Source organism: Palaemon carinicauda, chromosome 13 (genome assembly GCF_036898095.1).
Source record: "Palaemon carinicauda isolate YSFRI2023 chromosome 13, ASM3689809v2, whole genome shotgun sequence".
Lineage (NCBI taxonomy): Eukaryota > Metazoa > Arthropoda > Malacostraca > Decapoda > Palaemonidae > Palaemon > Palaemon carinicauda.
The window spans coordinates 5,172,643-5,187,486 of NC_090737.1; the positions used below are offsets into that span (position 1 = coordinate 5,172,643).

A 14,844-nucleotide genomic window follows, 5' to 3' on the forward strand; every position below is an offset into this window, starting at 1 on the left:
TTTTTTCAAAGAATGTACATGAACTTATAACATTAGCTAACTCATCTTTTAATCACAGCCGATTTACTATTTACTATATCTGGATTATTTTTTTGAAAGAATGCACATAAACTAATGACATTAGCTAATTCATCTTTTAATCACAACAGATTTATCGTACCTTCCAATCTTTTAAAATGTGCGATCAAGATACGTACTTTAATTGAAATGAACACATAAGAACACTACATATCTAAGTATACTCGAACTTTTGCCAATTGGTTGAATGACTAGTGGCAAAAGGTTAACACAGACAAGCAAGAAAGAATACCTACACTCAGCAAAATATCAGTCCCTCACACTAAAAACGCTACAAAGGAAAAAAGCTAAATTAAGACTGTTTTGCAAAAGGCATGTTCTATTCAATGTGTCCATATAGACTGTCACAAATTACAATACTGTAGTCAATCTATTATCATCATGATAACTTTAGTTAAAGCCTAGGTCATCTAAAACCAGAAATTATAAGTGTTGGTTTTATATACGGTACAGTACTTGCAAAAGCAGCCATTCTTTAGTCTTTGGTGGAGATCTCCTTGTCAGTTTTATTTTTATTTTGTAAGCAACATTATTGTACATGTAATTTGAAAAAACTGTACTGTACTGTGGTTCATAGGTTATGTTTTTTTAATTAATAAGTTTTGTTCCTCATTAATATAATTTGTTTTTAACTTGTTAATTTGAACTGCATTGTGTGCAGTACAGTACTCTTTTTGTCTGCTAAGCTGTAATAAGCTCCGTACATTTATTACAACACTATCCACTTTAAGTATTGAACACATATCGTACAAGAATACAAGTTACATAAAAGGTATAAAATACAGCGCTATAAGCCATAAAACTAAATATATTCTGAGATTGCAGAAATCTTAAATACTGTATACAGTATAGACTAGAAAATAAGTCATTGTTTAAACAGCCAAATTTGTCATTATTTCTACTAACAGATCATCATACGCAATCAAAAATGTAAAATTCAAAATCTGTGTAGACGATGAATGGAGAAGTATTGATTCAAAAGCTCAAGATAAGAGACGACTGGCGAAATCTAACCGAGGCCCTTTGCGTCAATAAGTGTATGAGATAATGACAATGATGATGGTGATGATGAATTTATCCAAGAGCAATTAAAAATGACTATACTTACAATTAAGTAAATAAAATATAATAACATGAAGATTACTTGCTGTAATGGATTTCAGATTATTATTAAAAGGAAGATTAATTAGCCAGTGAATGAATTTCAGAACCAAATAAAAAAAGGTGAATATTATTATTCTTTAACCCCTCAAATTCCTGGCATAAGTATTCCATGTATTAGTTTTCCTCTTTTTTTAATAAATAAATACAGATGCAAGGGAGATTTCAAGTAAATGTTCAAACTTGACTATATAACAATATTAGTTTTTTGTTTTTATAATTAAAGAAGGAATTTTGACGTAGGAAAAATCTATTTTTGGGCTCGAGCCATGTTGTCCTGATGGAAGTTCCCTTCGGCTGCTTCCTACTGTATAATATTTCTGCGAGTGATATTACAAGAGAATTACCATCAGGTATCACGGGGTTCCAACCCCCGGAACAACTATCCGAAGATATCGTGTATAATCAGGGACGTATCCTAAGATAACCATAGGTATCTGCACCCCCAATAGACTTTACCCAGTCTAATCAACTAAGGGGAAGGATAAGTGAGGAGCCGTTACATATCCTCTCACCTTACGGTGCCCCCATACGTCTCTGGCGCCTCATTCCTTTGAGGGAGATTTCAAGTAAATGTTCAAACTTTGGCTACAACAAACTAAAAACTCAGACAAGACATACATAAAAAAATATGTAAGTTAAACAAATTCATTAAATAACAAACAACGGAACAGGATATGGTCTTTCTCTGCTGAAAAAAAAAAAAACAATAATAACTTCCAAAGGTGAACCTAAAGTTCACTACCACATATTATATACAGTATTTCTACAACCCTCTGCAAAAACGCAGGAAAACTAAAAACAAAAGTGAAAAGTTGAATAGTTAAACCATGTCAATTCTAGTTCTTTTCAGGTATATTACTTTAAGCCGTAGATTTAGGAAGTTGAAGAAAGGAGTAATAGAATTAATACTCTACTCCAACATCACTACTAGAGTAGACTGAAATCATGTCCAATTGATAAAATAGAAAATCATATAAAAAAACCTGAGAAGGGTAATACTGCGCTGTATGTTAATTTTGGAGAGAATTATTTTCTTTGAAAACTAAGAAAATTAAATACAAAAACTTTAAACCTGACAGCAAATATTCTTTTAAAAACTTATATTTCCCAAACTATCTTCCTTCAATACGCACACAAAAGTATCAAAGATAGTAAAATGATATACTTCAAACTATCATTCAGCCTTGGTAGAAAATAGGCAAACTAAAGTATCACTACTAAAATTGATTAAAAAAAATAAAAAAATAAATAGTTCCCATCAAATCTTCAAGGAACAGTCTCGACTCATCCAAATACTGTACTGTACTTTCAGAGATCTATTGTGACTACTTCCGACTCGAGCAAACCTTCCTCTTCACTCATGTCTCCTCCAGTCATAGAGGATCCACTTCGCATTGTTTTTCTGAAATATAAAAGAATCCATCAGCTATTATACTATTTTATTATCTATGAGTGTTCAACCCCCTCATTCAGCATAAAAATTGAACATCAAATTAACATCTGCATTACACAGAGATTACTGAGGCATGTACTTTTGCAGAGGATGTAGACATGAAAAGAAAAATACCACAGACATTCAAGAAAATCTTTCATTACCGTAGCTTAATGTGGATATTCAAGCAAGAGAATGGTTTATACTGTACTGTATATCTCCATTAAATCTTAAAATTTGAAAAATATTTATGCATTTACTGTATATGGATTATAGACTTTCTTTTCAAAGGAAAATAAATAAAAACTTACAGAATACCTATGAGATGCATAAAGATTGATGTCAAACATTTTTATGATTTGCAGTATTAACTTTATGTAATATAGACTTCATAACAACAAATTGTGTAACACAATATATATGCAATATATTTCTTTCCTCGTTCTTTCACTAAAAAACTACTTTCATGCGTCACTGAACCCATTCATGCTTGACTAAGCATATGTGGTGCCCTTGTTGCTATTTTCACCCTCCCTTCCCGATCAACCCTTACATCATACTGATTTGGTAGTTTAATATACAGTATTAATTTTCTTATTAGTTAACCCAAATGTGCACTTTAAAGATATCATAACAAGAGAACATTAAATAGGTTCAGCTATATACTTTGTCCCTGCCCAATAACTTCATGGAACAACGCAGCAGTGAAAATTACGGTCGGAAAAAAAAAAAACAGGATGACACTAGCTAACTTAGCGTTATAGGGAAATTTCATGTATGTTTGAGTTATAATGCTTCATTTAGAAATGAAAAATTAATACTACATAGGGTTTAACATATTCCATGATATACACGTGTATCTTTTTTCTTTTGTCATCAAATAAGTTATCAGACTACTGTACATCAAATCATTAGTAATAGAATGAGATTAAATCAAAAGTTTCTAAAAAGATTCATTGACCGTTAATGAATACTAAACTCACCTATGAACATAGCCATTGATAAGCGCATCTGCCGATACACGTCGTCCAGAATCTCGCTTTGAAAGTACGCACGCAACAATTCCAATGGCTCCGATCAATCCAACTAAACAGCCTGTTATTAAAGAAGACTTTGTATAATGCAATAAACATAACTGAGGTTTGCCTGTGACCACTTCTTATTTACAATTTGAAGACTACAATCGGCTGAGAAGTGTGTTGCAGTATTGAAATGTGTTCAAATCTCCGAAGCTATGTAACAAGCATCTAAGTGTACAGAATTATTGGTTAATATGTTATTTTGATAATAAAATAAATTTTTGAATATACTTACCCGGTGATTATAATAGCTGCAACTCTGTTGCTCGACAGAAAACTCTAAGGTAAAATTCGCCAGCGATCGCTACACAGGTTGCGGGTGTGCCCAACAGCGCCATCTGTCGTCCAGATACCCAGTACTCAATGTAAACAAAGAGCTCAATTTTCTCCTCGTTCCACTGCGTCTCTATTGGGGAGGAAGGGAGGGTCCTTTAATTTATAATCACCGGGTAAGTATATTCAAAAATTTATTTTATTATCAAAATAACATTTTTCAATATTTAACTTAGCCGGTGATTATAATAGCTGATTCACACCCAGGGGGGTGGGTAGAGACCAGCACTATATGTTTACATTATTATGAGCTAAGAATTTTTATTTCATTTTAGAAGTTATCAAAATAACAAAAACAAAATAAATAGGTACCTGGTAAGGAAGTCGACTTGAACAATTACTCTGCCTTTTTAAGTACGTCTTCCTTACGGAGCCTCGCGATCCTCTCAGGATGCTGATCGACCCCTAGGATCTGAAGTATCAAGGGTTGCAACCCATACAACAGGACCTCATCAAAACCCCTAATCTAGGCACTTCTCAAGAAGTGACTTTGACCACCCGCCAAATCAACCAGGATGCGAAAGGCTTCTTAGCCTTCCGGACAACCCAAAAAACAACAATAAAAACATTTCAAGAGAAAGATTAAAAGTGTATGGAATTAGGGAATTGTAGTGGTTGAGCCCTCACCCACTACTGCACTCGCTGCTACGAATGGTCCCAGTGTGTAGCAGTTCTTGTAAAGAGACTGGACATCTTTCAAGTAAAATGACGCGAACACTGACTTGCTTCTCCAATAGGTTGCGTCCATTATACTTTGCAGAGATATATTTTGCTTAAAGGCCACGTAAGTTGTTACAACTCTAACTTCGTGCGTCTTCACCTTAAGCAAAGTTCGGTCTTCCTCACTCAGATGTGAATGAGCTTCTCGTATTACTGTAACAATCTGATAAAGTCTGACCAAGCATTCTTTGACAAAGGCAAGGATGGTTTCTTAACTGAACACCATAAAGCTTCAGATTGGCCTTGTAAAGGTTTAGTACGCTTTAAATAGAACTTAAGAGCTCTAACAGGGCATAAGACTCTTTCTAGTTCATTGCCTACGATCTCCGATAAGCTGGGGATATCGAAAGATTTAGGCCAAGGCCGAGAAGGCAGCTCATTTTTGGCTAGAAAACCAAGTTGTAGCGAACAAGTGGCTTTTTCTGACGAAAATCCTATGTTCTTGCTGAAGGCATGAATCTCACTGACTCTTTTAGCCAAGGCTAAGCATACCAGGAAAAGAGTCTTAAGAGTGAGATCTTTCAGGGAGGCTGATTGTAACGGCTCCAACCTGTCTGATATGAAGAATCTTAGTACCACGTCTAAATTCCATCCAGGGGTAGCCAAACGACGCTCCTTGGTGGTCTCAAAAGACTTAAGGATGTCTTGCAGATCTTTATGTTTGGAAAGATCTAAGCCTCTATGCCGGAAGACCGATGCCAACATGCTTCTGTAGCCCTTGATAGTGGGAGCTGAAAGGGATCGTCCTTTTCTCAGGTATAAGAGAAAAACAGCTATTTGAGCTACAGAGGTACTGGTCGAGGATACAGAAACTGACTTGCACCAGTCTCGGAAGACTTCCCACTTCGATTGGTAGACTCTAATGGAAGAAGCTCTCCTTGCTCTAGCAATCGCACTGGCTGCTTCCTTCGAAAAGCCTCTAGCTCTCGAGAGTCTTTCGATAGACTGAAGGCAGTCAGACGAAGAGCGTGGAGGCTTTGGAGTACCTTCTTTACGTGTGGCTGACGTAGAAGGTCTACCCTTAGAGGAAGACTACTGGGAACGTCTACTAACCATCGAAGTATCTCGGTGAACCATTCTCTCGCGGGCCAGAGGGAAGCAACTAACGTCAACCTTGTCCCTTTGTGAGAGGCGAACTTCTGCAGTACCTTGTTGACAATCTTGAACGGTGGGAATGCGTAGAGATCCAGATGTGACCAATCTAGGAGAAAAGCATCTATATGTATTGCTGCTGGGTCCGGGACTGGAGAGCAATAGATTGGAAGCCTCTTGGTCAGCGAGGTTGCAAAGAGATCTATGGATGGTTTTACCCCAAGTGGCCCAAAGTCTCTTGCACACATCCTTGTGGAGGGTCCATTCGGTTGGAATTACTTGCCCTTTCCGACTGAGACAATCTGCTATGACGTTCAAGTCGCCTTGGATGAACCTCGTTATTAGGGAGATGTCTTGACCTTTTGACCAGATGAGCAGGTCCCTTGTGATCTCGTACAACGTCAGTGAGTGGGTACCTCCTTGTTTGGAGATGTACGCCAAGGCCGTGGTGATGTCCGAGTTAACTTCCACCACTTTGCCTCGAAGGAGAGACTTGAAGCTTTTCAAGGCCAGATGTACTGCCAACAGCTCCTTGCAGTTGATATGCATGCTCCTCTGACTCAAGTTCCACAGTCCTGAGCATTCCCGACCGTCTAGTGTCGCGCCCCAGCCCACGTCCGATGCGTCCGAGAAGAGAACGTGATTGGGAGTCTGAACAGCCAGGGGAAGACCCTCTCTTAGGTTGATATTGTCCTTCCACCAAGTCAGACAAGACTTTATCTTTTCGGAAACCGGGATCGAGACCGCTTCTAGCGTCTTGTCCTTTTTCCAGTGAAAAGCTAGATGGTATTGAAGAGGACGGAGGTGTAATCTTCCTAGTGACACAAATTGTTCCACGGATGACAGCGTCCCTACCAGACTCATCCACAGCCTGACTGAGCAGCGTTCCTTCTTCAGCATCTTCTGGATGGATAGCAGGGCTTGATCTATTCTGGGGGCTGATCGTCTTGTTGTTCAGCAACGTCCTCATCAGAGGGTTCCTCATCCGAAAACTGATGAGGAAACGGCAACGGAGTGGGCAACGTCTGGCTCGCTGAGTCCGGTCGCACTGGTGCATGCGTGACGGAGCCGGACGCAATATCATGGAACTGCTGCACAGTCTGTGAACTGTCAACAACCATGGGTGCGCGAGGAAGCACAGCGTCAACCCGAGACTGTCTAGACCATCTGGGTTGTGCAGTCAACACCCTACCGGGTTACTGAGGTTGACGCACTGCGTCAAAACAAGTCACCTCTGCTGGTTGTTGAACGTCCTGAACGTCAACAACCACCTCCGAGCGTCGCTTAACGTCAACGTGCGGCTGGCAACCCACACTGGGTCGCATCGGTGGAGGAACCACCTCAACTGGCAGACGCGAGTAGGTTACCTCAGCGTCAACAGGGCGCACAACCGACCGGTTGGAAGGTTGTTGGCCAGAAGGTTCGGTAGCAACCTTCTCCGCATTAAAGTCCTCAATCAAGGACGCAAGCTTGGACTGCATGTCTTGCAGCAAAGCCCATTTAGGGTCTACGGGAGCAGGTGTGGCAACAGACGGGGTTAGCGACTGAGGCGGTACCGTTTACCATCCCTGAAAGCCTTGTTATGCGTGACATAATAGTACAGCAAAACTTCAAAGGCTCGAAAACAGCTGTGAAGTTGACCTGCAAACAACTTGGAGTGTCTCCTGGCCAGGCGCCAGGGAGAGTCTATGAGAATTGAGAAGTCTATCTGGGCAGAGGCATGAACTCCCAAGCCGAGAACTTCTCTCGTGTCATATCAGACTCTCGCTCTATAAACCAGTTTAAAAGAAGGGAAAGCAAAGGCTGTATCCCCCAAACTCCTCCTGGTGAAAAACCAGTCGCCTAGCCAACGTAAAGCTCTCTAGGAGAGCGAGAGAGCACTAGCTTAAAAACAACGGCTTCGAAGTAGCTAGGCCTAGTGTAAGCTCTGACGTTTAGGCGAACGAGGAGCAGCAGTTACAAAAAAATCCGGACAAAGATCCTTAAAAAAAATCATCATGATTTAATTAAAGTCCATAGGAGGCTAAGCAGCTTTAGGCTCCTCTCCATCTGACAGAGTCCTCAAGGGAATATCAGTAGGAGGGGGAACAGCAACTTCCTCATCTACAGGAACCTTGTCCGATAAAAGCTGAGTCTCAAGCAAGGGAGAGACCTACCGTGGTGGCAATGCTTTACAAGCAGAGTCCACACTCACTGGTGCATTAGTAGCGGACCAGAACGCAACGTCATGTAACTGCTTGACAGTCTGTGAACGGTCAACAACTGAACTGTCAACCACAACAGGTGCGTGAGGACGCACAGCGTCCACTCGAGACTGCTTTGACTGCCTAGACTGAGCAGTCAAAACAACTCTAGAATGCGGAGGTTGACGCACAGCGTCAAAACAAGTCAACTCCGATTGTTAGTGAACGTCTTGAACGTCAACAGGAGCATCAGCAAGTGGCCTAACGTCCAAATGCGGCTGAAAAACCACACGAGACCGCATCGAGTGTGGTTCTAAACAACCTGACTGACGTGACTAAGCTACGCCAACGTCAACAGTAAGCACAAAGGAACGTTAGGTTGGCTGAAAGCCAGGATATCGATGAGATAAACGGCTAGACTCAACGGACTAATCGGCAGAATAGTCTTCCATAAGGGAGGCAAGCATATACTGCATGTCTTGCCATACAACCCATTAAGGATCAACGGAAATGGTTGTGGTAAGAGACGAGGGTAACGTCTGTGACCGCAACACTTTGCCTACAAAAAAAGACTCTCGGAGTCTGTGTTACGCTTTTGTTAGGCGGCGAGCAGTTATCCGATGACTGCATAGGGTCAGAGCTGTCCTAATGGTTGTAACTAGGACGCTGGACCTGCCCTGAAAGGACTGACTTTCGCTTAAGGGCTTCGAAACCTTGTGACAGGTTTCTTATGCAAAAAGCCTTCGGATGACGAGGAGAAACAACGTCTCTCTCGTTTTATGGTAGGGGAGATCTTGGTAAGATACACCCGATACCATAGAGGGAAAACGTCTGTTCGTTGGTCAAGGCCTCTCGAACCCATAAGTCGTTTGACATTACTTCTCCCCTGGGCTTGGGAGCATGTAAGAGGTCCCGGACTAGGTGAACGACAGGCACGAACAGACGAACCCTCGGACGCAACACTGTAACACTTTGCGCATATCACTTTATCACTTCGATTTTCTGTTTTGCACTTATTTCACTGAAATCGAAACTTTTACTGATTTCTACCTGAAACACGCAATTCTACCCTTCATTAAAAGGTAGTAATTGCGAAATCAGTCGTATAATGCAACATTAATACCAGCAAAAACAGAAAACATATTTTAAGATAAAAAAAATCAGTGGCTGGGAAAGAGACTAAACACTAGTTCATATAACTACATTTTCAATCTCTCACCGCACATAGCCTGGGGACGAGAATAAAAAACTAAAACGTTTTATCCTTCCTCCCCTTACAGCTACTAGGGACGAGAGTAACACGAGAACAACGTTACCCGCTTGAACGGAACGTTTTCTCTCCTCTCTCTCCCTCCGTCTCTATCTCTCTCTCTCTTTCTCTCTTGATTTCGCACCTAAGAGAAGAGCCCAATTATATTTTGTCAAAAAAACATGTTATTTGACTAAAGGAAAAAACTGAAATGTTTTTCAAATAAAAAGTTCCTTTAAAATAGAATTTAAAACATTTAAGCTAAGAAAGAATGAACAAAACGTCAGAATCGATTTACTCTTATTGCAAAGTGAAACCGTGATACACTCTCTCTCTATCGTAACGATAGAGCGCATGTTGAACGTCCTGAACGTCAACAACTGCGTAGCATAAATAAACTAAACGTTAGTTCATCTTTGAAAACAGTACGAAGACTATCAAAGAAATTCTTTCATAAAATATTACATTTAAAAAGTTTTAAATCCTTAGCTCTTTAAAAGCTAATTACGATATAAAGGGCTCAACGTTGATTAACTTCGGTTTCCAAGTTAGGACCGCCTACTCTCAGGAAAGGTCTATATAAACAAAACATTAAAATTATTTTTATATGTTTATAATAAATGGAAAGTTAATCGAAGAGGCCTAATAAAGGCGGAGAGATATAAAATATATAGAGGAAAATCTATAACGTGATATAATTACTAAAAGCCTAAACACACTTCCGTCTAAGGGAAGGGTCGGCCATTTAAAAGTGAAAGAAAGCCCATACTCTCTTTGTCACCATAATTAAATCTATCCAAAACGAATTCAAGATTTAAGATGAAGATAAAACACCTGCATAGCGAAAGCTCAAAACTAGAATAAAGTACTTCACCAATTAGTTGTGAAAAAACTCCAGTTTAGCAACAGCGAGTAAGTACGTCTTGTCGATAGCTCGACAGAGAGAAAATTGAGTTCTTTGTTTACATTGAGTACTGGGTATCTGGACGACAGATGGCGCTGTTGGGCACACCCGCAACCTGTGTAGCGATCGCTGGCGAATTTTACCTTAGAGTTTTCTGTCGAGCAACAGAGTTGCAGCTATTATAATCACCGGCTAAGTTAAATATTGAAAAATTACCCTTATGTTGTTGAAATATGAGACATTTTCATGATAAAATGTTCTCTTTACACACTCGCAGTAGTCCTGCATCTTTGGTTACAAGATATAGCTATGTGATTACCGAGTATGAATATAAAAGATTAGACATTTTCATAATGTTTTTTTTTTTTAGACTTAGCCAGCAGTCACATAGCTATATTTTGAAAGAAGAGGTATGCAACTACTGGTAAGTATATGAAAAAGAACACAGTTCATAGAAAATGTAAACTAAGGAAAAGAAATATATACAAGGCATAATTATGGAATAATACACGATTACTTTAATCTTTCTTAGCTAGAATATTTGCTGACATCAGTTTTTCCCTCTTCCCACCAGCCCACTTCCTGGAAGAACCTGGTTAAGTGGCTTGGAAAAGGCTTGTGCATGCACAGGCTCTGCAGCGGATAAAAGAGGTTGCAAGCAGTTCTTTTCGGGGTCGAGGAAAAGCCCCAGAGGCCTTCCTTGCATCAGATCCAGCAGGCATGACTGAATCTGAGTGTTTAGTCACGGATCCCTTTGAAGGACCAGGGCTCTTGAAGGAGACTGCACACTGTATCAGGGAGACTTGCGTAGCAGGTCTCTATTTCTCCACCGACGCCTGCATGTGACTGCTTAGAAGGAGAGATATGGCCATCCACACTGAAGTGTTCCGGAGTGTCAGAGCTACCTTTGAACCAACTTGTTTTGAGAATTGGGACAACAATGCATCCCTCATCTTTTAAACAAAGTACTTGGCCTAGTGGTTTGCTGATTGGTATGCCAGAAAGGTCAATGCCTTCCCACCGGACAACATGAGACTTTTACTTCTCCAACGACAACCACATTGACTTTCCAAAGTACTTTAGTACCACCACTGGTCAAAACATGAGACTGGTTGAAGGAAGTCCATGGCTGATGACCAGTGGCCAGGAAGGCCGTGCCTCCCGACTTGAGTCTGTCCAAGAAGTCCCCCCCTTCAGTGTGTGCACTGACGGGTCATTCTAAAAAGATGATGACGCAGCTTTCTCTGGCACACAGAACCTTTTCTGCCTCGAGAGTACAAGTGTTTGACCAACTAGAAGCGAAAGATTTCTCAGATCCACAGATCTGATCGTCAACTTGATCCAGGGCCAAACAAGCAAGATCTGACCAGGGCAGCTCCAGAGATGCCCTCGACCTGCGAAGGACACCAAAGTACCAATCAATTACCAAAGTAATTGCAGCTGTTCTGAAGTTTTTTTTTTCACAAGTGAATTGCATAGTTTAGCAATGGATAGGCAATGAAAAAAATCTACCCATCTTAGATAATGATCCGATAATAATACTGTATGTTCCATTTTAAGAAAAATGTATTATATACTATTACTCTCATTATTTTAGGTCAGTACTATGTCATTTTTTTGGTGGAACAACACTTACACTTGGTTGTACACCAGACATTCTTTATACCACCAGTTAATGTATCCAAGTTAAAATATCTCTATACAGAACAGTAGATCAGTCCTTTCTTTGAAGTACAGTAAACAACATGCCCTGAGGGACTAGTATGCTTGTATCAAAATTTTCTATAAGTATCGGTACCATTAGTTCTTTTCTATTATTCAAGTCCTTACCATCAGAAGAAAGTTGTTGACATACACAGAGTTTGGCACAACAGTTTCAATAACTGAATCACTTCCTTTGTTTTTTCCGTGCCCTTTCAAATCACAAGTTCCAAATTCCTCCTTTAAAGAGGAGTGAGAAATATTAACTAACTTGTCGGAAACAGGTACTAAACATGCCCTGAATAGCTAACTGGCAAATCTCTGCCCTGCAGAAAGAATATTAGTAAAAACAGATTTGTGCTCTGCAGGGAAGGCATAGCTTTATCCACTCAAGGAGGAATAAGCTCATGCAAAGTATTTGGACCGTCTAAACTGCCAGCAAATATTACTATCTCGTCAAATTTCAACGTCAGTTTCCAGCTCCGCTGGAATCATACTCCAACTAGAGGGGCACTCAGTAGTCCGCAGAATTCCGCCGCTGTTGCTTATTTCTCGACCTTAACCTTTGACCTTAACATGTATTAATTGGAGTGTATTTTCATACACTCAAATATGAACCAAGTTTGAAGTTTGTGACAACAATGTCCAAACTTATGGCTGATTATATTACGTGAATTGGACATTTTGCTTAACCTTCCAAAATTTAATCATTCCCAGTTTTTTTACCTAACAGTTAATCCCTGCAAGTTTCATTACTCTACAATTAAAATTGTGACCAGGGAGCTGTTCACAAACAAACAAATAAACAAACGGGGGGTAAAACATAACCTCATTCCAACCTCGTTGGCAGAGGTAATTTAAAAACTGGTTTGTATTAGAGTAAGAACAAAACTTATTAACTTCCTCGTACTAAAATGCAGGAAAAAACATTGAAATAACCATTCAAAATAATAGAGCAAAGACTTTAAGCTGTAAAAAGGTACACAGCAAATTCCACTTAAAACAAGTGGAAACGTCCTGGCAAGGATTATTAAATAGGTGTAGCATTACAATAAATAAGTGTGTGATCTGCACTGCTTGATGGTGGGCTATCAGTAGTCAAGTCACTGAAAGTCACCTAGGTGACCATTTGAAATGGTATTCCAGTAGGTTAGGAAGAAATAATTTCATCAAACATACAACCAACAAATGAAAAAAAAGTATAAAGATTCCTAGTTCTATCAAAACTTAATCCAAGTTAGTAAGAAATTAGGAGAAATGAAAGAAAATTAAATAATTACAGTAAAAATTTTCTATTTCCTTTTCATAATCAGCAATTATAGCTAAACTAGATGTAATGTGGCTTGAAGCTATACTATTTTACTTTTACAAAGAGCTATGTTAATACTACAATGATTATAGCATTATACTCCAAGAAATATCTTTACATAAAGAAATTTAAACTATTAAAATTACCATGTACTTCATATGACAAAGTAATGTATGTCTTTCTATTACAACAAAATACTGGTTAATTTACACATAACCTAAATAAATTAGGAAAATTATAACAACTCTCACAACACATGCAAGTTAATACTAAAGAAGGAAATGAAAAGAAATGTACAACTCTGTTACTAAAATTACCATAAATAAAATAAGCCATGCAGTCGTTAGTGAAAAGAGGAAATCTTGAGAAACTTAAAATATATTGAGTGTTATGTGCACTCATTACCAACATGATATATACCTGCAATTACCGACAGTGATGAATCGAGAAGTAAACGGTAGCAAGTCCTGACCACAAAAAGCAAAGATTCAAAAGTTAATATGGAGTACTTGCAAGGAAAAATAAGTTCAAGAAAAATTGACAGAAAGCTACAAAAAGTATGTTTTGAAAACTGATCTTTCTTACTTTCATGAATACTAGTGTTTTACCCATGAATTTAAAAGCCATTATAGTGCGTAAAAGATCCTGTAGTGTGTAATACACCCTGAAAATTACTGCACAGGAATCACTATCTCATGTCATTTCCTCAGCAAACAGGATCTTTCAACCAAAATTATCTTTTAACAGTAGCAAAACCATCTTACATTTTGGTATACTGGTTTTTCATATTACATCCTGATGAGACTGAATTTTATATAATATATCCCCATTCACAAAAGACATCTGCTGCAATAACAAAAGTGATACTAAGTGATACTGTGTGAGTGAACATTTATATTGATCTTCCAGATAGCCGCAAAACTATCAGCTGGCTAGTGTTTTAAGTCTAAATAGTGTAAAAGAATCATTGGTTTGAATTTCAAAGAAATCCCGGTTATCAAATTCTTCAAGTATTTGAGAAAAATAATGTCAGCACACAAATCTTCTGTATTCAAATAACAATCACTATTTGTTGGAAATGTTAAAATTCAGCTACCTGAAGCTGCTAAAATTTTTTTTTACAGAAGTGTAAACTCAGTTTGCTCATATTTGTCACCCAGTGCACTTGTAAAACATTACTGCAAACTTTGTGGATTTTTTGCTATTTTTGTTTTTTGTTATTCATGGACTCTAAGAGGCCCTTCCACACGGAGGGCAAATGCAGGGAGGGCACTGATTTGCCCGTGATTCTTACGCTTTGAAACAGTGTTACCATATCAAACATTCCAAGGCAGTCAGTAGGCACAGGCAAGCGAATGTATGACATTGGCCAGGCAGCGGGTAGAGTGTAGTCAGAGTTGCGTCTGACAATAGTCAGGCGCCTATCCAGTGCCTCAATAACGGTCACGGGCACTTCGATAGTTTACCTGTTGTTTCCTCGTCTTATGACATCATTTACACTCGTGATCGTCACCCATACAAGGAAATTGGTAACAGTGTTTGCCCACCGTGCATTTGCCCCTCGCGTGGAAGGGCCTTAAAAAGGTTAGCAATAGTGATA

General features: G+C 39.1%; 1 protein-coding gene across 2 annotated transcripts in view; it reads right to left on the reverse strand.

Moving 5' to 3' along the window:
• Positions 1–14,844, reverse strand: part of LOC137652152 (bis(5'-adenosyl)-triphosphatase enpp4-like) — a 50,967-nt gene continuing 36,123 nt past the window's right edge. The window contains exons 7-8 of one of the 2 annotated variants that reach the window (XM_068385355.1): positions 3,658–3,769; positions 1–2,644 (exon numbers count right to left, since the gene is read on the reverse strand). In XM_068385355.1, the coding sequence (XP_068241456.1) occupies positions 2,551–2,644; positions 3,658–3,769 (206 nt within the window). In that variant the 3' untranslated portion in view covers positions 1–2,550. Of the gene's footprint in view, positions 2,645–3,657; positions 3,770–13,664; positions 13,712–14,844 lie in introns of those variants that run through there. The other variant, XM_068385357.1, reaches the window with a different exon arrangement.